Here is a 23,224-nt window from a genome sequence, read left to right as displayed (position 1 = left end):
AAACATCACAATCCTGAAGTATAAAAAGAACTATTCCATTTAACAAACTAATTAATGGCGTAAATTGTAGACATCAACGAAATTTCAATTATCCTTGGAATAGAATTGCTCAATTAGCAAGAACACAGTTCCTTCAAAGCTCTCATTTTTTGCAAGAAATTAAAGTGAAGAAGGCCAAACACCAACCACAATAAAAACCGCACCAACAAAGCGAACCCAATTCCTGTCTCTTCCGCTAAAAGCATTCCGAACAAAGCTGTAGCAGTAAAAGTTGTGGCATTGGCGATGGGAACAGCCAGTGATATCGGTGCATTGCTTAGTAGAGCGAAGAAAGTAGCAGATGCTGAGAGATTGAGCAAGAAAGGGATTTAGTACTGCCAAAATAAGAGAACATTGCGTAAGGTTTTAACTGAAGAGAGGAGCTTTTGGTGGAGCCCTGGAGAGTTTGGGGAAGAGGAAGAAAATTTGCGGGTCTTTGGTCCCATAGAAGAGCGCCACGGCGTATTAAGGCGTTGGTGGCTCCCCAGACTAGGCCCACTGCCACTATCTTCTCTATATCTCTTGCAATCGTCGCGGTCATTGGCGACGTCCATGGATTGTGGTGGATTCGGAGCTCTGCCTTTTTTGGCGTGGCTTGGCGTGTAAACGACTTCGTTTCCATGCCGGATGCAGACGCGTGCGATGAGTAGAGCAGGCTTGGGCGAATAGTACATGTTTTCATATATAAATTTAAATCAATTTTTATTATTTTATTTTCTATTATTATCATTTTAATTATTTTTAAATAATTTAATTATTAAATTTACATTAATTATTATTATCTTTATTAAATTAATTTTAAGATAATTTTTTTCTATAATAAAATAAATTTTATTTTATACATTAATATTATATTAATGAAATTTCAGGGTATAAAACAATGAATTGTTAATTTATTTTAGCAATATTTATTGAGACTTTTTTATTTTTTTGTCATAAACACTATTTTAAAAGTAAGATTTTAACTCACATTATTATAATTTTATTTTATTATTATTATTTAAAAATATTAAAAATTTAATATTTATAAACTTTTCATAATATCTATTTAAAATTATTAATTTATTAAATATATACATTTAGTTTCTAAGTAACAGATAAATAATGAAATGTTTTTTTGCTCTTAAACTCTAATGTAATTTATAATATATTTTAATTTATTTTAATAATTAAAAAATATTTTAAAACAATATATATATATACACATATACATTATTTTTATATATTAATTCTACTACAATGAGAAAATAGTGAGACTTTTTAGATGGATTAATTAATCTACTCCTTTTAATCAGTATTACAATTATCTTTTCATTTTTATAACTAGACTCTATATAAATATTTTTTTATTATTAAACTATGTTTTATTTAATTTAGTATAATAAGTAAATAAAAAATATTATATTATTAATATTAATTGATTTTAAAATAAATTATATACACATAAATAATATAAAATATAATGAATAATTAAAATTTTATTTTAATTAAATTTAACTAAATAATTTTAATAATTATAAGGTATAATATTATTTTATATTATTATAAAGATATAATTATATACATTTTTAACATAAATATTTTTTATTTATTAATAATATATATATATATATATATATATATATATAAATACCCACATAGCACCGGGGGCTTAAACTTTTTTTATTTATAATATAAAAAAAAATATGACGATTTGAGGGATAATTTTGAAATACTAAATCATTATAGTCAAATTAAATTCCTGAATTATTATTTTTTAACACATTAAAAATTTATTTGAATGATTAAGAATTTATTTTTCATGTTTGGAAACTATAATTTTGTAAGAATTTAATTTAATTAAATTTTTTTTATCAATTATCATACTTAAAATACAAAAAAAATTAATTTTTTTAATTTAAAACAATAATTTATTAAAAAATAAAATTTATATATAATTATGTAAGAATTTTTAAAAAATTTTTCTTACAAAATAATTTATTCTAAATCAATCCGTTAAGTTGATAAATGAATTTCAAATTAATATTAGGCCACCTTGAAGCCACTCCATTAGACACATTTTGCTTTTTAATCCCTCTATTTTTATTATTTTTGCATGTTTTACTCTTTTTTTTTTTTTTCTCGACATTGGGTTCTTTTTAATACAAGTGTATTGGTTATACGCTCCGTTTAGAGCCTTTTATTGTGGAGAAGAAATCAATTGTTTTGAAGCGCTCAAATCAAAGTCTTTTGTCAATTCTTCTAATGAACAATAATATTTTTTTTCCCCTTCAATTTCTCTTCAACGAAATCCCAAAAATATGTGAGAAATCCCAAAAAATTTGTGGCTGATATTCAAAAAATTGGTGATTAAATAGAGCAATGAAAACTAGAGTTCCTAGAGTTCAGAGTGAATTCATATTCCCAATGAAATAACCCATAGTTTTTTATTATATTTTTATAACTAATTTTTTATAATTTTTCTTTTCCTTACTTATAATTTTCATAATTTTACTTTTTTCTAATATTTTCTATAAATTTATAATAACATTCACATTGATATTTTTAATATTATTAATTAATTTAATAGATATGACCATTATAAGCTCGATATTATATAAGAATTAATTTAATAACTGTTAGATTAAATATTTATTTTTAAATTTATGCACTTATTATATATACTTTAATTGATTATATGAATATTTTTATATAAATATTAATTAAATTCCTTTTATTTGGAGAAAATAATTTTTTATCTTATTTTTTTCTAAAAAAACTTTAATTTCTATTTTCCATGAAAAGTATGAAAAACGCATTAAACTCTCAATAATAGAAACTAATTTTTTAATTCAAAAAATTGAAAAAATATTATTAATATATTTCATAATTAAAATATATAAATCATTATAAAATATATTTAAAACTCATTTTACTATTAAAATTATTTTAGTGTGTGTTATTATTTTTTATAATAATAATATTATTTTTTATTATTATAAATAAATATTTTTAAAAAATTAATCAATTTTAATTATGAAAAGTTATAATATAATTTTAATTATTAAAAAGTTGTTGTTTTTAATTTGCAAAATATGACTTTTGTTTTAGAAGAAAGCAACAGAAAATAACTTAAAATTCTTTATAAATTTTATTTAAATTTTAAAAAATTTGAAAAAATTAGTTTTTTTAATTCACCATTTGGAAAATTGATATTTTTGAATGCAAAATTCTATTTTCTAATTTTATTAGAAATTTTTTTTAAAAAAACTACTTCAGTTTTTAATAAGTAAAGAGGCCCTCAATTTTCCTATTCTGTAACAAATTAAAAGAAAAAGAAAAAAATTTGTATAAATTTTGAGCCATTTTTTTTTTTCCTCAAATTGAATAGAAAAGAGTAAAAACAGTATTAATTTATTTATTTATTAAATATGGATTACAATAATAAAAATTTAATAATTTTCCCTCCTAACTTTTTTTTTAATTGAGCATAAAAAATATACAAATCACTTCATTTTTTTTAATAAACTCACAGCAATCATGCCATCCGCGCCCAAAACAGTCCTTAGGGCCTCCCAAACGTCTCACAGCCGTTTTTATTTTATTATTTGATTTAGCCAATAACATCTCTCAGCTCTTAACCTTTTTCCTACGCGGCAAGATTCTATTGGTGACAATTTTTCTCTCACATACAGACTGACGTCCTCGACCTTATGCAGTAAACCCGGACGCCGCCGGCCAGGTTTTATTTTTAACTCGCACTCGCAGATTACCCCGCCACCAAACATATAACGCTTGCCAATTAAATAACCAAATTCTCACTAATACCCTTTTAAAAAACTCCAAATTTTCATCTTCTTTATTAAAACTAAAAGATTCTGAGCCTGGACAAAATTGTCACTAGGCAAAACGTCAAAGGACCATCACCTAACCCAAATCCCAAAACTACCCCTTAAATTTCCTTCTTTATCCTGACAAATTCATAGCAAGCAGCCACGTCTTCTTTTCCTCGTCTCATCGCCTGTTGCCCAAGTGCTCCTTATTTCTGTGTGGTTTCAGTTTCTCAGAGAGCCCAAGTCTCTTTCTGATTCTCGTCAATCTCACTCCAATTCCTACTAGATCATAAACGATCCTTTTATATGTTCCTCTTTTTCTTTCATGGTCCTTAGATTCGATCCAGTCCATCGTTTCATACCAGCAGATTGAGAGCTCATGGAACGGATCGTCGGCGGCAAGTACAAGCTCGGCAGGAAAATCGGCAGTGGATCGTTTGGTGAAATCTTTCTCGGTCAGTTGCAGCTTTTGATTGCGACTGTTACTGTTATTGTGTGTTTCTAGCTGTTTTGTCATTTTTATTTAATTTAATTTTGCAGCTACTCATATCGATACGTTTGAGATCGTTGCTGTTAAGATCGTAAGTTTCTCTTATCATTATTTCATTTGATTTTTGAGCTGTTTTAAATTTTGCAGGGATCGTGATAATCTGATCACTAGGCTACTGTAGTAGTTGGAGGTAGCTGTGGTTAGAGCTTACTGAAGTAAATTTTATATAATTGATCATGATTTATTTGTGTATTTCACAGGAGAACAGTAAAACAAAGCACCCGCAATTGCTTTATGAAGCAAAGTTGTACAATCTGCTTCAAGGAGGCAGTATGCCGCATTACTCGTTATTATTATGGCACTTTCTGGTAAGTAAGGTGGATTGAGTTTGCTAATTCTGGGTCCAATTTTGTAGGTGGTATTCCTGGCACAAGATGGTCTGGTCTTGATGGGGAGGACAATGTACTGGTCCTTGATTTGCTGGGGCCAAGCCTTGAGGACCTGTTTGTATACTGTGGGAGGAAGTTCTCGCTCAAGACAGTTTTGATGTTAGCTGATCAAATGGTAAGAAGTACTTGACACACTTCCTGTTGGCAATCAAATTTAGTATTATTCCCAGCTCTTTATTTTTCTTGCAGATTACAAGGATAGAATACGTGCACTCTAAAGGATTTCTTCATAGAGACATCAAACCTGATAACTTCCTCATGGGACTTGGTCGGAAAGCGAATCAGGTGATGATTATGTGATGTCTTCTTTCTTTGTCAAATGTCAATGGACTTTGATTATTTGTTATGGAGTATTTACTCTCTCGTGCTTATATTTACATTCCAGGTTTACATAATTGATTTTGGCCTTGCAAAAAGATATCGAGATGCCACAACCAATCGCCATATTCTTTACAGGTAAGTCTTGCAGTTTAATTTGTTAAATTTACTTTTTGTTTTCCCATAAGACGTGGGTTACTTTTGTGCTTCTGCTTAAATTTTGGGTTGTGATATTAGTTTAGTTTTAATGGATATCCTGAAGGGAGGGTAAAACATATTTGACATATAAGGACTCAATTTTCATCATCTTTTGCAGGGAGAACAAAAACTTGACAGGAACTGCACGATATGCAAGTTGCAATACTCACCTTGGAATTGGTAAGCAAAGGAAATATTATATTTAGCTTTCTGATATCTATCCCTCTATTATATCTATATCCATGTTTCTCTCTTTGCGTGTATATTTAAGATTAATACAAGCCCTTGTCTGACCTCATCTGTTGATTTTGTTGCAGAGCAAAGCCGGCGTGATGATTTGGAGTCACTTGGCTATGTACTGTTATATTTTCTTAGAGGAAGGTACTGGATTTCTTTTAATTTTACTAACAATGCCAGTTATACATGTCTCTTAGCCTTAACTATGACTTAAGTTGAAGTGGTGGATAGTCAAAGTGACGAGGCTTCCATTAGCTTCCCTTTGTTTGGAATCTAGAATTTTACAAGAATTCAATTGATTATTTGATCAATTTTCATATTTGGGATGAAAGAATTTAATTCTTTTTAACTTTAAAAAGAATTTAATTCTTTTTAACTTTAAAAAGAATTTAATTCTTTTTAACTTTAAAAAGAATTCATTTTCAAAGAAATATAAATGAAGCATGATTGTGTGAGAATTCAATTGAATTTTTTTCTTGCAAATGATTTATTCCAGGTGAAGTCCTTATGTTTTGGGTTGTGGGATTTTTTTTTTTTTTTTTGTAAGCTGACTTGAATATTTCTATCTGCAGCCTTCCGTGGCAGGGTTTGAAAGCTGCCACAAAGAAGCAGAAATATGACAAAATTTGCGAAAAGAAATTATCAACTCCTATTGAGGTGATTGCTTACTATCTAGGCATGCCTTGAAGAAGTCATTTTGTTGAGTTCAATTAAAAATGCATCTCGTGTTTTTCAGGTTCTATGCAAATCTCATCCAGTGGAGTTTGCATCATACCTACATTACTGTCACTCACTGACATTTGAGCAGCGTCCTGATTATGGATTCTTGAAGCGCCTGTTTCGCGATCTCTTTGCCCGTGAAGGTATCGGTTAACTAATTCTTGCCATCAATAGAACATTGGAGGTAGAGAGGAGAAAAAGGAGGGGGTGGGTGGGGCGCGGCCGGGGGCATTTAAATCTATGTCTATATTTTAATGTAATTTCCCCTTTTGTTCTCTGTGGCAGGATATGAATTTGATTATGTATTTGATTGGACTATCATAAAATATCAGCAGGCACAAAAGAGTAGAAGTCAACCTCGTTCATCTGTTAGTATCTTTGCATCTTTTGCTACTTTATTTTCTTCCTCCATGGCGAGCCGCCTTTTGTCAGTAATATATATTTGTTCCAAGATTGCATTTGGTATCCATTTTTTAGCTCTATGAGCTTCCATTGTAAAAAATTTTGTACTTTTTATGGTTTAAAACTGATATTTTAGCATTAATTATAACAAGGTTGAATCTTTACGTGTTACAGCCGGTTCCTGGTGCAAGTAGTAGCCATATAGTGCCAACAGATATGGAGAACCCTCAAGGTTAGATGCTGCTAATGCACTATGTGAATTTCAACGAGTGAATCTTGTAATTTGATTAACTTGCTCACAAGTAGAAGTAAAAGTCTCAGAAGTTAAATAAGTTGACTGCTGAGACAATATTATTTGAAATTTAAATTTGGTTGTACTTTCTGTATTCAAACTTCTTATAAGTTGATAATGATGTAAATTTCACAGTATTGGTATTGCTTAAATAAAACATTAGTGGCGTTCAGGTGTGGGATAGGATCACGAATGGGAGAGATGTGCTTTCTTTTTCTTTTGTTGGTGTTACCTTTCTCTGGAAAACAGACCAAGTACTTCACCTTGATTGTGGGGATATAAGCATATATTAGTTAATTGTTAACTTTTTATAATTGGATGGTTGAATGAGAATGATGTTGCCTTTTCCAGAACTCAGCAATTACTCGTATATTTAATTTCCAGGCTGTGGGTTGTTGACATTGATGTGACTTTAAGGTTACCAAAGCTGTATGGGAAAGAAGGTTTCGGAACAAGCCTAACAATTCTGAAGCACATATGCATGGATCTTTGTTGAATGCTAAATTTTGATTATCATTGTCACTATTATTTAAAAAAGAAATTAATGACTCATTCTAAATTGCAGGAAGCAACAATGCTCAATATTCCTCTGACATCATGAGATCTAATGGTCCTGGTGTACGCATGCAATTCAAATCAGCAATGGGCAAGAATTTGAGCTCTGACAATCATGTTGATAAGAATGTAAGTCTTGCTATGTTTCCAATTGAGGAAGAACATATGATTGTTAGATTCCAGAATTTCACTTCTATTTACAAATATGTTGTCAGTTGGAAGATGATTTTTTCTTGAAGAAAAGTTTATTTTCTTGTGGAGTTTTTGTTGCGACCTTGGAATGTGTAATGCCATTTCTGCTTTATAATGCCAAATTGCAATTCATCAAAACTACAGAAAACCAGTGGCCTGAAATTTTTATTTTGTAGACTGTAACTGATGCACACATCCCTTCCACTTCCTTTTCACTTGCTGGGACCTCAAAAAGAAATGCCCCAAAGCCTGTTTTGCCCACTGAACCTGCAAATCCTGCTCAAGGACACAGCAGCAAAATTGGTCCTTCAAGTAGCTGGATTTCATCATTACAACGCATTCATTCTGCAAAGTGATTAGCATGGTAATTTCTCTTGCCATACATCAGTAGTATGTAAAGTGGGATTCTTCCTTATTGTTGGGAATGCTGTTACACTGTCATCTTTAACATTATGGTTGACTTTTATTGTATATTATGTTTTAGCTACGATCTAATCAAGAAGATTCTAGTGATACATCTGTTGGAGGCAGCAAAACCTTTGGTGACTGGTGTCACTCTTTTTGCTATTTATCTGTTAAGAAGTTTCCAGTGATGCATTTAAGGGGCTCCAATGTGCTTTGTTCCTCTATGAAAAGCAGCTCACATAATTTTTTTCTTAAGATGACTACAAACACATTGGTTGGTATGGAATGCCGGCTACCCAAAGTCTTGGTCCCTTGTTATGTACATAGATGTCATAATAACTCATACAAATACTGTATTTATGGTTCCATTTAATGTGAAGCTTTTGCCCCCTTCCCCCATCTTCTCACTAGATGATACAGTTCCGTGTTGCCAAATGGTTGTTGTTGACAGCATTTTTTTAAAAAAATTGGCTTCACTAAGGTTCTGATTTCATGGCGTGTTCTTACTATTTTGATGTGGTATTGGGCTTTGGTGTTCCCAGGAGCATTTTCTTTTCAATCACTGACAGTTCCATATTGTAATGTAAACAGTATTATAACAGTTGTGATGCTTAAAATTCATGGTTACACATTGTTGTCCCCGTGGTTACCTATGATACAAGAGAAATTTCTAAATTATGTTGATATTTGTTTGCTGACTGGGCATTGATCATGTATTGTTCATTGCTTCAGAAGCTTAATTTACACAGAAAATTTACGGCTCAAGGAGATCCAATTATATATATTTTATATATTAGTAAAGTTTGCTCATATTCTATGCATTAAAATATACATGTAGACAGTGGGTCACCCAAAATTTTTTAAAAATCATCTGGTTTTCCTAATGTGTTTTTATATGTAATTTTTCATTGATTTCCCAACCCTCAAATGTGCTTCTCTTCTCCCATTTTCACTAGGTCATTTTCTAATTGTGCTGAGATAACAAAAACTATGTTTCTTATACATATATTGTGCTTTCTTGGAAGATCACATAACTGTTGCCTCAATTTTCTGACTCTGTATTTAAATGCTGCTTTTACCTATTATAGCAATGAAAATGATCATTTAATATGATTTCTGACCCTAATATTCTTAGATTTTTTTGTCCCCCTCCTTGGTTTTCATGGCTGCATTTAACATAAAATGTACCTGTCTAATTCCCTCTTTACAGATCTCATGAAGGAATGTTAAGAGTCCTTTTTTTTTCTTTTAGCTTGACATCCATTTTTATTTAATATTTCAATTCAAATAATGCCCTTAAATTATACAAGTTTTTGACTTGAAGATGAGAATTTATCTAACTGTCAAATTTTTTTAAGTATTGTCATCTAGACGTGTAAGGTTAGATGATCATGTAGCATTCAAATATTATATTGTATAGCAAATCTTAGTAATTCTTCCAACTGTCGATTCATGGTTTGTAACTTGCAGGATTCTTTTTCTCCTACAGCATTGTTTGATGGAACGAATATAACAGGGGGCTATCATGCAGGGATGGCATTTGAAGTCCATAATACCTATAGTTCTGGATTGTCGATGGCTGCTCATCTAGGAAGACGCTGCCTAAATATCAACAGGGAAAAAGGTGTTAAAATGATACTAATTTTGGTGCCATTGTTTTATGTGTATTCAAAATTCTGCTGGTTGCCCGTGTGTGTGCGCGCAGTTGTATTGACTATTGCATACTTGGTTTAATGAGAAACTATGGAATTGGTTATTCAAAGTAGAAGTTAGCCTGTGTGTTATGCAGCCAAGAACTTAAGATGAAGAATTACCATTCAAGCTTGTTTATCTGATGATACTGCAAAATTCAAGTAAGCAACATTATTTTGGTAATCGTGTGATTTGATTTGCAGCTGCTTGTGATTGTTGCTGGATGGGGGATGAGTAGTGAGATCTTCCTTCATTTATTTGGATTATTCATTAGCTTACCAAGGAAATTGCTTGCCATCGGGTGATATTCTGCAGATATTTGTGTTTGGGATGGAAGTTATCTTCAGCGTGGACCAGTTGACATTGTTCTTTGAAGATGTCTTCAAGCACTAGTTTTGTCAGGTAAGTGAAAATAATTGGACTTCTGAAAGCATGGCAGTCTGGGATTTCATTCAGTTCTGTGCTTGAGTAGTTACTTATGTACTTCAAGAATTCTGTTATGAGACTTCAGAGCATGTCATATTGTTTGGTATGATGGTTAGTCTAGACTTGGAATCCTTAGCTACTTGTAATGAATATCATGGTAGCTGTATCAGCAGTCTGTTGTCAACTTGTCATTTCTCAATGTACTTGATTGGAATTCCATAATGAGGCCTTCAGTCATGCTTTGATGATCTCAATCTTGATTAGTGTGATGATCGCTCTCTACTGGGAAATTTTAGCTTTGTTAGTGCTTCGATCTCAACCCTCTACATGACAATGTTAAAGAGTAGGATACTGCCGGAGTTTGGGATAAAGTCCATACTCCATTTGGGCTTACTACCAGTGATTAATGCGCTCCACCTATAATAAGGCAGGCTGCTAATGATGTTCTGCATCTCATCTATCCACTGGAGCTCCTCTCCGTACGGATAATTTTGATTCACTTTTACTTTCTTGGGATCAGTTTCTTCTCCTTGTTGCTTGTGATATTAGCCGCTATGATTCATGGTTGCTGTGTCGGTGATCCAGTCGGAGATGGTAGCCACTGGAAACTAGGGATTTGACCATTGAATGGTGTGCATTTGTTCATGCTTGAGAGAAAATCAGAGATGGAAATCGAGCTTGGGTAGATGCGACTGCTAATTGCTACGCATTAGTTGTATGTTGCAGGGCTAAGGTTTGCCATTTCGAGTTGTTGCTATTTCAATGGAGCATGTATTAGATATGCAACTTGAATTTGATAACTGGGCATCTACAAAGACGAACACAATATTCCGAATTTAGCAAGACATGATCTCGTTTACTTGAATGCAAAGGTCTCTGGTGATTGTTCACTGTAATTAATTAGAATCTTCTGTACTTGCATGATGTGGCATGAACTTCCTACATGGATAACTGGATGCGCCGTTCCATGCAGATGGCTTCTGTAACCTAATTTCTTAGGTTTCATTCAATTGAGCATGGAAGCCTCTGCTTCACTCTTCTGTTAATCTTCTGTTAACATTCAGATTTGCCAAACCTCAGAAACATACGGACATTCTTTACATCATACTGAATTTATCAGGTCCATCAAATTGATGTTGTGGGAGAAGGATAAATTTACACTTTTGGCACATAAATTAGCAGTGTAAACAGAAATTTCGGCCAAAAATACAAAATTGCAGTAGAAATGCCCCTCAAATTTGTAAGCCCACTAATATTTGCATTCAGGTCGTCAAACATGCTGCTTCCAACCGTATCGCACAAATGTAATATTTTATAGTGCAGCTTTCAATGGGGTAGTCATTTGTGGTATGCAAAAATTGGCCTATCAAATCCAACTTTGCTGCCTGTCAAGGCTGAAGTGACTTCCTCGACCTTTCTAAATCCGATCTGCAATATTCAAAATATCACCAAAGGATCTACACTGCAATTATTGAAATATCTAACCATGTTTACTATGATGAATTCCAAATACATACCTTGTCTAAAAGAATTTCCGTGAAACATTTGGGACGGAATATGATAGATCGATAATTCTTTGCAGTTGTCTGCACGTGGGAAATAATGACTTAGTAAACTATCTCAACCATAAAAGGGACTCAAGGACAACAAAAACACTGAAAAACTGGAATGATTATGTCAAATACAATGATCATAAGGGTCTGTATCCTCTAGTTCTAGGAAAAAGTGAAAAGTAATTGCAAACAGGAGCTCAACTAAATATGTTTGTGATTGTTTCCACAACAGTGTTTCAAAATGAGCAAAGAAGCCTTTAGAGACCTAAAAGACGATGTCAGTTCTAGTGTACTATCGTCACGTATGTCTATCATTGCATGGTTGCTGCATATACAAGAGATTCAGACAACCTTCCTGATTAATAATTTATCATCTGAAGAAAGTAGGAAAGTGATATGATGCAAGTATGCAATAATCTGTGAAGGAAAATTATTAATACCTCAGAGACGAGATGATTATTTTCATATGAACGCCAAGGTTGAGGTTCCAACACTAGAATACCACCCTGCTTAACATAAGAATAAAAAGTAAATAAATATTTAAGATAATATTTACTATAAAATAATAAATAAGTTTAATTACCGGACGAAGAAGCCTCCATATTTTTGAAAACAAAGTAATCAGTCCATCGTCACCCCAGTTCAAATGAATCCACTTTGTCACACTCAAGCTGCAATTCAAGGGGCGAGTTTATTACACCACATGCTCACAATAAGAACAAATGCTAGACAAGCATATTCAAATGCATTATTCTATACAACATTGAAAATGATGATTAACAACTGCTTATGTAGAATAGTTCTACCAAGCTACCGGAAACAAGATGCTTTCATCAAATGGAACAAGCCTGAAGAGCTGCATAATCCCAGGACCTGGAGATTATTCAGCTTAAACAAGCGAACATATTTGGGGGAGGGAGATGAGTAGATCAGCAAAATAATTTTCGTCATGATATTGTTCTCAAAGAAAGCTTTATTAAGACAACACATTTCATACTACAAAATTAGAAACAAAGTTGTAAATTAGCATGTCTAGAGGCTGAAAACACATTGTCATTGAACCTCATCATATATCGTTTAGACTCTACTGCACCAAATTGACAAATTCCATCAAGGTCTCCTAAAAATGCAAACACATGACACGACTGTAATGTGATAACACACCCGCTATACCAGATTACCAGTTTCTAAATGTTTTAGGAGGAATTTCAGGCAGATTTAATAGCACAAATCATTTTGAGAGGGACCCACACAAAAACATTAGAGAGAGAGAGAGAGAGAGAGAGAGAGAGAGAGATTTTTTGATCTGGATAAATCAAATACATTATCGCTAGGAAGTTTTTTCAACATATTCATTTTTATTCACCTGCAATTTTATCATAAATTTCAAGATAATAAAAAATTTAACTCATCCTTTTAGGCCTTTAACAGAGCTTGAAACAAAGACATCAGCAGTCAATAATCAAAAACATGTTCTTACACACACACACTCTTACACACACACACAAATAGGAACTTACCAAAGAATTGTATCATAGTGCTCCTCTGGCCGACACCAACTTTGAACAAAATTCTCTTTTCGGAAAGAAACTATATCAAATAGATCTCTTTCCGCAGAATGCAAACCGTCCTTTGCAAGCTCCTTTTCTTTAGCTGATGATGAAGTTGTACAGTGCTCTGAATCATTTGCCTTCTCTGTGACCTCCACTGTGGAAGCCTTTGTACTACTCTTCCCAACATGTTCCACTCTCACAAATTTTCTCAAGTGCCAATATGCATCTGAAATTCGATCTGGAAATAAACAAATACACAAAATTAGCATAAGAAATGTTAGTATGCGCATTATCTGAGCCAATCTGTTCAAAATTTACATGGAACAATGCAAACCAAAAAAGAGAAAAAGTTTTTCCCAAAATACTAAACATTTTCAAACAACAAAAGCATATTTAACTTTTACTAAGTGCAACCACAATTTAAATTAGAATCTTTATTTGATGATGGACTCTTAACAAGAGTCTTACCAGGGTCAATGTCAATCCCAAGGATTCTGCGGCAATGAAACTTTTTTGCTGTAGAAAAAAGATTAAAAAAACCATTGTAGTCTATATTAAACTAGCTATAATTTATAAGCCAAAAATTGTTCTACATACAAATAAGGGGAGCCAGCAAATTCCACGATTACCTCACATAACTCGTCAAAATTAATCAACAATGCACCAAAAGAAATGTAATTTAAACAAACATGAAAATTTCCAGCTCTTCCCTAACTTCAACTTCAACATAGAATTTCATTATTTAGAACATACCAACTTCCAGTTGAACTATGAAGTTTCATTGCTAAAAATATCAGGAAAAAAAAGTTTTCTAAAGCAGTAGTACTGGAGCAAATATAGGCAGCAGTATTGCTGATTGTTAAATATGGACACGAACTTTCATCAAACGAGAAGTATAAAGCTCAAAGAATACTCATTGCTTCCACTATAATAAAATATAAAAAAAAGACAACAATTAGCACTAAGTGTTCCCAATGACTTCGTTTGGAATAAATCATTTACAAGAAAATCACACAATCATTCTTGATTTCTATTTCTTTGAAAATGATTTTTTTTAAAGTTAATAATAATAATTGAATTTTCATTTCCAAATCATTTAAGTTAAAAAGAACTGAGTTCTAGAATTAAATCAATTGAATTAAATTCTTATAAAATTTTAGATTCCAAAAAGGGGGAAATGCTTGCACTTATAGCCTTCAATACATCCGTATGAAAGAGAGGGCAGTGTTGACATATGAACAAGCACAAAACGGGTGAAGAAATAAAACTCCTGGAATCAAAAAATTAAAAAAACAAATGCAAGTAGAAACGATAAATCGATTACCAATCTGTATAGTAACAATGCCACTATTGCAGCCAATATCGAGGCAATCCTTGCCTTGAAACCATTCCTCCTTAAAAACCTTAAGTCGAGGGTCTTCGTCCATGTCTTGACCAATCTGACGCATCATTCATTCACCATCAGAACATACACTTTAATCATAAAAACCCTAAATTACTTACAAATAGACGATACAAATATCTTAACCAAAGATCACCCAAAAATTATATATATAAATTAAAAAAAAAATGAAATGGTGGAAGAAGATGAAAGTAGGTGTTAGGGAAGAAAATTACGCGATAGCCATAGTAGCCTCTATAATTGCCGAAAGGGAAAACTTCCTTGCGTTTCCTCTTCTTGTTGTTAATTTGTGGTTGAGCTTTCTCTTTGGTATCCTTCTCCTCCTTCACTGTGTTCTTGTCTTCTCCTTCATTTTGTTTTTCTTCTTGATTCTTCAGCTTCTGCTTATTCTTCTTCTTCTTCTTCTTCTCCGTGATCTTTACTTCTTCTTTCTCGTCTCTCATTTCGTCTAACTGCTTATGCCTATAGGGTTTAACATCAGCTCCGTCATCGCCATGGCCATTTATAGTTGGCAAAACTCAAAAGGGCTATTTTTCGGTAAATTACTATTAAGTCCTTATTATTTGTCAAAATTAAATACATAATCCTTTTCTATTAAAGCCAATTAAATGCCCTGTGTTTTGAAAAAAAAAAATAAGTAAATTTAAAATTAATGAATTAATTAATACTCTAATTTTGTCTTCTGATAGATGAAATTGCTTTATTTATTTTTAATGTGATTCTTGTTGCAATTAAAATAGCTAAGATTAGGTTTCTATCATTTTTATTTCAATTATATCTGTTAGTCTAATACCTATGATTATTTTGTTTAAAATGTTTGTGAAAATACCTATAAGAGATGACATTTGATACAATTAATGGCTACTGGCTGATGCAAAATTGAGAAGGAGATGAGGAGGAAGAAGCATAATAACAGATTTAATGGGTCAATTTGAATTCATTAAATTTAAAATTTAAAATAAAGTATGATATTAAAAGTTATGTACATTGCTAAAAAATGAGAAAATTTAAAAGTTAGGTGCATTGTTAAAATATGACGAAATTTAAAAATCATATATATTGATTAAAAGATTTAACTACATAAAATGATGCTACTCTTCTTATTAGTTAGATATATCAACTGATGTAATTATTTTGTTAAAAGATATATGCAACTTTTTTTTATAATTATGTACATGATACAACTATTTATTAAAATGTGTTATGACTTATAAATAGCTAAATTTTTATGTCCATTAGATATAGAAAAGAAAATACATAGACGGTAATGAGAAGTGTGTGTGCTAAATGATAGTGTATTATCTTTTTAATTGACATTCTTAAAAAGAATATTACTTAATTTATTTATGAAACAATGAGGTATGCATTTAGATTATGAATAAATCTAGAGGTACATATTTAGATTATGAATAAATCTATATAATTCATACTTATATTCATATGATTATATATTAACTAGTAAATAAATATGGTGGAGATCCTATGATTATATGAATATAGGTTAGAATGCATGTATTTGAATCATAGGTTAGACCTTATGCTTTCTCTTCATTATTAAATTTTTTATTTTTTAAAGTAAAAAAATTAAAATAATATTATATTTTAATGGGTCTTTGACAATAGAATAACAGTCACATTTTTAAATTAAAATTATTTATAAATTAGAATTTATTTGATTTATAAATTAAAAAATTATTTCAAATAAATTAAAATTTATAAGTAAAATACATTTTTAATTAATTATTTATTTTAAAATTATTTTTTTACTATATTATATTAAAAATATCAATATTATTCTCATTTTAATAAACTCTCAGTTACTTAAAATTTTAAAAAAACACCTGCTCTTTTTGTTATTTTAACAAACTAAATTATTTTAAAACACTTATTAACTAAAACACTTAAGTTTTTAAAAGTATCTTTTAAATAGCTTTATCAACACTCTAATTATTTATTTTTAATTTAATTTACAAATTAAAAAAGACATTTAAATTGCACATTAAAACTAAATAACTAAACATTCTTTTAATTTATTTTCCTGATAATAGACTTATAAGGTTGATTTTAAAAATTATAAAGATTATTTAATTATAAATTTAATTCTTAGGTTAATGGGATTTCCCTACCATATTTAAAATGTTAAAATAAGAATATTTAAATAAATTATTAAGTACTCCTATTGCATATACATTCCTGAGCAGACAGCCAGGAAGCTACCAAACTTAGCACCATTATCGGGCATCAAGCAGAAGTAATCCAATCCAAAGACATGAAATAGAAGAACAACTGCGAAAGGATAGACATCTCCCAACGCCAAACCATCTAAAGATACATAACTCTACATCCATGAAATCAGGCGACACGTCTCCCAGTGGAAACAGGACTCAAAGCCATTGACTTGAGAGAAAAAGAGAGCAGAAGTCATGGCATTTCAATCTCATCTAACAGACACAAATATCAACGCCAACACTCTATCCCTGAGTCGCCTTCCTTGTAACCTGTCTCCGAACCAGATCCAAACCACCAAGCCAAAGACATAGCCTAAGGAAGCATCCCCCATATGTGCCTTTCATTAATGATTTCTCTCATCTTAAACCGGCACGTGCCCTTTCTATTCACAGCCAGTGGATAATTAGATTATGCCGCGCTGCAAACATATCATGTAGCTAGAGTAACACTTCTTCACTCATAAATATATATTTTCATTTTCCTTAATTAATAAAAGACTTTACATAAAAATAACTACAAAGAAAAACTATTATTTAATACTCTTGAATGTATTGAATAATCTCTTATTTTAATGAGGTTTTTGTAAAAAAAAAAAAAAAAAAAATGTCGAATACATAACACTGCTCTGAAGAGTGAAGAACTTGATTTGATGCAATTGAGATCTCCGTGGAAGGAGCAAAAAGATCAATCACGTCTATCTGAGCATTTCTTTGTGAAATGAGCTTGAGAAAAATAACTCCTTTACCAGAACGAACTTGTTACAACACAAATTTATAGGTAATCATTATGCATACTCACAAAGCTGTTTCAAACAAGCTGCTCAAGCATGAGCTTTTAGCAAGAATACTTTTTTTCATCAAAGAAATGGAGAAAGATAATTGAACAGATACACTAGTATCTCTAATTTCCTTCACTGCTGCAAAGCTCCCGGCTAGATTTTTATTGCTGCGTTAATTGTGAAAGAGACTATAATTTTATCTACAAAATGGGATTTTGATCATTATCTCACAGGCAACAAATTTTCACAATCATTTGGGCCCAAGATTTTAATTTTAGGGCTGGGTGCTTGGTATAGTGATGCTCCTCTAAAAACTCACTCCAGTTCCTTGATAAAATCAACATTGTCTACAAAAACCTGCATAGTAGAGAAAAGACACAGCAAAGCTAAAGGAACAATACAAGCATTAGGAGTAGCTCACATCGTTCATGTGAAGCAAAATGAATGATCAAACTAATCAACATAAGGTTGCATTTGGTTCATGCTAAAACAAGTTTTTATCCATAATAATGAATTTGATCCACATTTGACGAATTTACACAACCATAGTATGTACCCACAATAGATGCAGTAAAATGAATGTATCAAATTCACATCCTTACCTATAGGCGAAAATTTTAAATAAAGGGAGATTTGAAATTGATGCTATACGCGCGCGCGCGTGCACACACACTAAATTCACATACATCAGCAGTTTTAATCCTACAACTAAATATTCGGATTGAACTTATTTACTCTCAACAGTTCATGTAGCCATCAATAAATTTTGTGGTAAAGAATAACAATCAAGTTTTTCAATTTAGTAACATTGTGTTAAAGAGTAATTTAATTTGTAAGGGTAAACTATTTGCATTTGAAACAAGAATGAAGATAAAATCTTGAAAGCATACCGCCTTCCAACCATCAGGATCCAAGCATGCAGTTATCTTGGTGTTTATGCCAGGTAATGGTCCAGGTTCCCGGGTAATCTTCCCACCAAACAATTTGATTGCTTCAGCAGTTTTATAGACATCATCTGTGCCTATTGCAATCTGTTATGATAAAAGAAACAGGTCCAAATAGATGAAATTAAATGGAATTGTTACTTCAAAATAAATCAATTATTTTCATTTAGTATGGTGCTAATAGGCTCATTGAGGATTCACAAATTAGATAGAGTTGCACATAAACAATTAAACAGAGCTCATATCATGAGAAAAACACATAGAAGGAAAAAATTATCAATGCTAGCAAGGCAAAAGTCACTACCTGAGCATATGCATTTCCTTTGTCATATTCAGTGACCCCATAGTTGTATGTCAACTCCAGCACAGCACTTTTGTCTTCAGGACCATAACCCATCATTGCTATGGTATACTAATAACAGCCGAGAAGGGCATATTTCAGTTTGCACTGTAAAACAGCTTTCAAACAAACATGCTTTAATGATATAAATCAGTCCAGAAACATGCAAGACAACCATCCATATTTCACTGAAATATAAGACCAAGTTGTAATGACAATTTTGTCACAAGTGAGAGAAAAACTTCAAATATCATGGGAATTAGCTGCGCATACAAGAGAATTAAGTTATAATAGAAGTACAACAAATTTCTAAATGTGTCTCCTGTGCTAGTAGCATGCATTGTTATTTAAAGCAAATTTCTTTGTAGTGAGCCTTCTGAAAGATATCCCATGGAAGCCCAAAACCTCTCAAATTTCCCTAATATTTCTGTGGCCTGTGCAACGTATGCATTTTCATAGAAAAGGTTATTTTTATGTTTCAAATTGGTTGGTGAGTAAAAGATAAGGTGTGAAAATGTTAGGCGGGGGCATTAGCGAAACTAACTTCATAAATCCCAACTTTTCTCTTGTTTCTCCTTTTATGAGGAACTTGTGAATTTCTCATTAAGTATGTTGAATACATTCATTTTGTAATTGAAGACAAATCACCTTGTACTCTGGATTATCCCGTTTGCGAAGAAGCTCCATGCCAAAAGCCTAAATCACAAAAAAAGACGTGAATTGAATACCATTTACATGACATAATCTGAGTAAACAAACCAAAATAGCACAGGTGACAGTAGTTAAAGGTTTAAAATTGCTTGGTCCCATCCGTAATAACTCACCTTCTCATAAAAATTTATAGAACGATCAAGATCTCCAACACGAAGCATGACCTGACAAAGGGGCTCAGGTGTAGGACCCCTTTCCAAAAGTTCAAACTTATAACCATCAGGATCTTCAATAAATGCAATAACTGTACTGCCACCTTTAACAGGACCAGGTTCTCTAGTTACTTTGCCACCCTTAGCCTTTATGAGCTCCACAGTCTTTGCAACCTAATAAAAAAAATCAGACTAATGAAACCCAATTCATGTTTGTTATAGGCCAACACACCAGCAGACAGTCTAATAAATGTAACCAAGGATAAGGAAATTACGGACAGCAAGGTAACAATAGATCATCAAATGAAACGTACCTCAAATTGAAAAAGCTAAAACAAAAAATGAATCTTCAAACAAAGGAACTTACATCCTCAACTGCTATTCCAAAATGTCCAAATGCAGTTCCAATATCATATTTGTCAACTCCATAATCTGGCAGCATTAAACATAAATATTTACAACATAAAGTACATTGTTCAGTGATGGTGATTCCAGAAATCATAAAAGAAATTAAAAAGAAAAAAAAAACGCTGTACTTGTTAATGATAACAGTGCTGTAGAAGCTAATTGATCAGATAATTATAAAGGTTAGCAAACCTAAGCGGTACTCTGGTAGACTATAACTTACTGTAAGTGAGTTCTATGACAAAGTGAGAATCTTCTGGTCCATATCCAAGAAAGGCATTTGTATATCTCTCCTCTGGTATGTCACGTTTCCGCAGAAGCTTCATTCCTAGACACTCTGTGTAGAATCTGTAGTCACCAGAAATTTGTGTTTATCTGTTAAGTTACTTGCCATCATTTAAAGACAAAAATAGCATGTAATATAATAATGGAAGTTCACTTGAGTTTGCCATAATATACTTGATAGTCCTGTCCAAATCCCCAACACGATAAACAACATGTAGCATTCTTCTCTTATCGTTTTGACCCACTCTAGAGAATTTTCTTGGGAGGCGATTGTGCTTGCTTGTCCAATGTTTCCAGCTGCAGCAACCCCAAGGTTGCTACTCTCTCCTCTCCAAGGTTTAGAAGCTTTCAAGCCAAAGAACTGTGATTGTGGAACAGCTGCACAACATATAAAAATTACACGTTTGTGAATGCATCCCATCCTACCTGTGCACAAAGTATGGCACAACATGTCCGAAGGCCCAAGACTTTCCAAGTCTGTGGAGAATAACCCCTTGATATAATAATAATAATAATAATAATAATAATAATAATAATAATAATAATAATAATAATAATTGCAGTTCTAAAACAAAACGCAACGCAGCTGCAATGTGACACCACTAAATCAGGAAGTGACAATGTGGTCAAGTGGTACTGTTATGTGCATAATTTCCTTTTACAGGCGATTTTGTCCAAATTCATAACAGGCAAAGCATACAAAAAATAAAAAAGGCTCATAATTACACAAAAATGGAATTCATGATCAGATAACTAATAAAATCCAGAAAAATAAAATAAAATAAAAAGCACTTCCCACCCCGGTGCCTAATCTCCATTTCCAAGCAACAAAAGCAACCAGAGTTACAGAAATGAAGCAGGTTATTTATATAAAAGAAAACAGAAAGAGAGAGGGAGTTTACCACTGCCGAGAAAAGCGAATCTGCGAGAAGCAGTGAAGGGAAAGACGGAAAGAGATGAACGAGAACTGGTATTACAGAGCATGAATGAAGAGAGAGAAGGTCGAACTGAGGAGGCCATAGGTATTATCCTCACCATTTAATACCAGACTCTCTTCCTGTGTCTGTTATTTGCAGTAGATTTAGAAAGAGAGAGAGAGAAAGAAAGAGAGAGATAGGGATTCAATTTTTGTATTGGAGAATATGGGAATTAGAATAAAGCTACACTTGTATGGTGCTTGGCTGTGGAGTGAAGCAGCGAGCTAAGTGAGAGCCTTTTTTATCAATATTATAATTGGAGATTCGATTGGCCGTAGGATGGGACTGGGTGCACGAGAGTCTTCCACCTGTCTACACTCTCCATCTCCAGGGCAATCGCAAACGCAGCGTTTGTTTGCTTGGTTTTTCCTATCTGCAGTAGGAATAAACAATTCCAGGAAAACAAAGGCAATTTCAGAAAGAACTGCGGCCAGCCCACAAGGTTTGAAGAAATTCCCATTGGGCCAACTTCCACCAAGTTGGGCTACACAGAAACAAAAACATGAGATAGCAGATCTTCTGTTTAGCCCAATGGGGTCATCTTACTGAAGCTGCATGGGCCTGATTAATGATCAATAAAGCTGGGCTTTATGGCACCTCCTTGAGTCAGCTCAATAATTTTAATAGTTTTTATTAAAACCATCAAATCAAATTAAAAATCGAAATTTCTTAAAATTTATGACTGAATTAAATTAAAAATTAAAATAAAAAAATATTCATAAAATTTTATATTATAAATTAAAATCTATAAACCATCCTGTTATAAAAATTTAAATTGAGGAATAATTGGTGGTAAATATATAATTAAATACTCTTGATCATGTATGATTGTTTTGGCATCTGTGCGTGGCCTAATTCCTTCCAAAGAGACGAATTAGTATCTAATAATGTCAACTGAGAATATTTATTAAAAAAAATGTCAACTTAGAAAACATAGAAGATTTCGGTCAAATGAATGGTCATTATTCTTCCACAGGTTCAAGAATTAAGATCCCCAGCCATAATAGGCTGTGGCTTCGCGCAGGGATACATATCACATCTGACATCTGCTTACGAAACGTGCCGCATCACCATTCACCGAGTAATGGGGTCGTGTCATGCTTCGCCCATGAATTACAATTGGCATTACCCATTCTTTGCGTCGCGGATAAATTATATAAATGATATTTTAAATTAATTATAAAATCTAAATTATATAATATTATTTAAAATATAAAACATACATTTTTGTTTTGATTTTCCCATAAAAAATAAAGAAATTGCGATGTGCTTGGTTCAATGTTGTGTAAAATGGAATGCAAAGGAAGTTTTTATAAAATATAAATATAAATATATATATATATATATATATATATTAAATATAAAATATAATAATTATTGAATTTTTATTTTATTTAATCGGTTAAAAATACATATAAGATAGAAAATGCATATTTATTTTATTTCTTAATTTGTAGAGTTTAGAAAAAATTATTAAAGTATAAATTTAAATACTACACATAATAAAATATATTTTAAAAAATAAATATAAATCAAATAGAGAGTAGACATTTAGATATTTTTATCATCAAACCAACACCTTGGTTGATGGAAAGAGGAAGGGCTATCTTTTTCCTTGGTTTTTCTTGTTTGTTGGCTTTTTCTTTCATTCTGCCAAAACAATCTCAC

The 23,224-nt window shown here is 32.0% G+C and overlaps 3 protein-coding genes and 1 pseudogene across 4 annotated transcripts; 1 reads left to right on the top strand and 3 right to left on the bottom strand.

The window, feature by feature from the left end:
- Nucleotides 1-21: 21 nt before the first annotated feature.
- Nucleotides 22-683, bottom strand: LOC110648438 (uncharacterized; annotated as a pseudogene).
- Nucleotides 684-3,958: 3,275 nt separating this feature from the next.
- On the top strand, nucleotides 3,959-11,273 carry LOC131176455 (casein kinase 1-like protein 3). 2 transcript variants are annotated; one of them, XM_058141513.1, is made up of 17 exons: nucleotides 3,959-4,050; nucleotides 4,188-4,306; nucleotides 4,392-4,432; nucleotides 4,602-4,671; nucleotides 4,757-4,905; nucleotides 4,980-5,075; nucleotides 5,176-5,246; nucleotides 5,425-5,486; nucleotides 5,624-5,687; nucleotides 6,116-6,200; nucleotides 6,280-6,406; nucleotides 6,549-6,631; nucleotides 6,840-6,897; nucleotides 7,523-7,641; nucleotides 7,881-8,068; nucleotides 9,580-9,733; nucleotides 10,005-11,273. In XM_058141513.1, exons 2-15 carry the CDS (start codon nucleotides 4,231-4,233, stop codon nucleotides 8,058-8,060), a joined length of 1,281 nt encoding a protein of 426 aa, XP_057997496.1. In that variant the 5' UTR covers nucleotides 3,959-4,050; nucleotides 4,188-4,230; the 3' UTR covers nucleotides 8,061-8,068; nucleotides 9,580-9,733; nucleotides 10,005-11,273. The 2 variants fall into 2 exon arrangements, with proteins under 2 accessions (XP_057997496.1, XP_057997497.1); XM_058141514.1 differs by lacking the exon at nucleotides 3,959-4,050 and having other exon boundaries at nucleotides 4,231-4,306; nucleotides 9,580-11,273.
- On the bottom strand, nucleotides 11,265-17,295 carry LOC110648437 (probable RNA methyltransferase At5g51130). Its single transcript, XM_021802663.2, has 10 exons — nucleotides 17,182-17,295; nucleotides 16,953-17,073; nucleotides 14,951-15,252; nucleotides 14,658-14,772; nucleotides 13,802-13,849; nucleotides 13,301-13,571; nucleotides 12,364-12,451; nucleotides 12,221-12,286; nucleotides 11,745-11,813; nucleotides 11,265-11,655 (listed from the first exon to the last, which is right to left on the bottom strand). Exons 1-10 carry the CDS (start codon nucleotides 17,293-17,295, stop codon nucleotides 11,566-11,568), a joined length of 1,284 nt encoding a protein of 427 aa, XP_021658355.2. The 3' UTR covers nucleotides 11,265-11,565.
- Nucleotides 17,296-17,687: 392 nt separating this feature from the next.
- LOC110648436 (probable lactoylglutathione lyase, chloroplastic) lies at nucleotides 17,688-21,719 on the bottom strand. The gene is given in 10 exon segments (XM_021802662.2): nucleotides 17,688-18,099; nucleotides 18,633-18,773; nucleotides 18,991-19,098; nucleotides 19,675-19,722; nucleotides 19,851-20,063; nucleotides 20,257-20,321; nucleotides 20,518-20,642; nucleotides 20,754-20,814; nucleotides 20,817-20,957; nucleotides 21,482-21,719. Coding segments are annotated over 10 exon segments (1,080 nt in total). The 5' UTR covers nucleotides 21,618-21,719; the 3' UTR covers nucleotides 17,688-18,057.
- Nucleotides 21,720-23,224: the final 1,505 nt, after the last annotated feature.

The sequence above is a fragment of the Hevea brasiliensis genome, unplaced genomic scaffold (assembly GCF_030052815.1).
Source record: "Hevea brasiliensis isolate MT/VB/25A 57/8 unplaced genomic scaffold, ASM3005281v1 Scaf115, whole genome shotgun sequence".
Taxonomy (NCBI): domain Eukaryota; kingdom Viridiplantae; phylum Streptophyta; class Magnoliopsida; order Malpighiales; family Euphorbiaceae; genus Hevea; species Hevea brasiliensis.
The sequence above is the reverse complement of the archived record's forward strand: the minus strand, read 5'-3'. Positions and strand labels throughout refer to the sequence as shown.

What these genes read in the sequence shown, in the direction of transcription:
- LOC131176455 (XM_058141513.1), top strand. Translation starts at nt 4,231, where the DNA reads ATGGAACGGATCGTCGGCGGCAAGTACAAGCTCGGCAGGAAAATCGGC. An exon ending in CAATCTGCTTCAAGGAGGCA is followed by an intron (nt 4,672 to 4,756) that starts GTATGCCGCATT and finishes CCAATTTTGTAG; the next exon opens with GTGGTATTCCTGGCACAAGA. An exon ending in TGATGTTAGCTGATCAAATG is followed by an intron (nt 4,906 to 4,979) that starts GTAAGAAGTACT and finishes TTTTTCTTGCAG; the next exon opens with ATTACAAGGATAGAATACGT.
- LOC110648437 (XM_021802663.2), bottom strand. Translation starts at nt 17,295, where the DNA reads ATGGGGGATGCTTCCTTAGGCTATGTCTTTGGCTTGGTGGTTTGGATC. An exon ending in GAGGCTACTATGGCTATCGC is followed by an intron (nt 14,773 to 14,950) that starts GTAATTTTCTTC and finishes ATGATGCGTCAG; the next exon opens with ATTGGTCAAGACATGGACGA. An exon ending in CATTGTTACTATACAGATTG is followed by an intron (nt 13,850 to 14,657) that starts GTAATCGATTTA and finishes TTTTTTCTACAG; the next exon opens with CAAAAAAGTTTCATTGCCGC.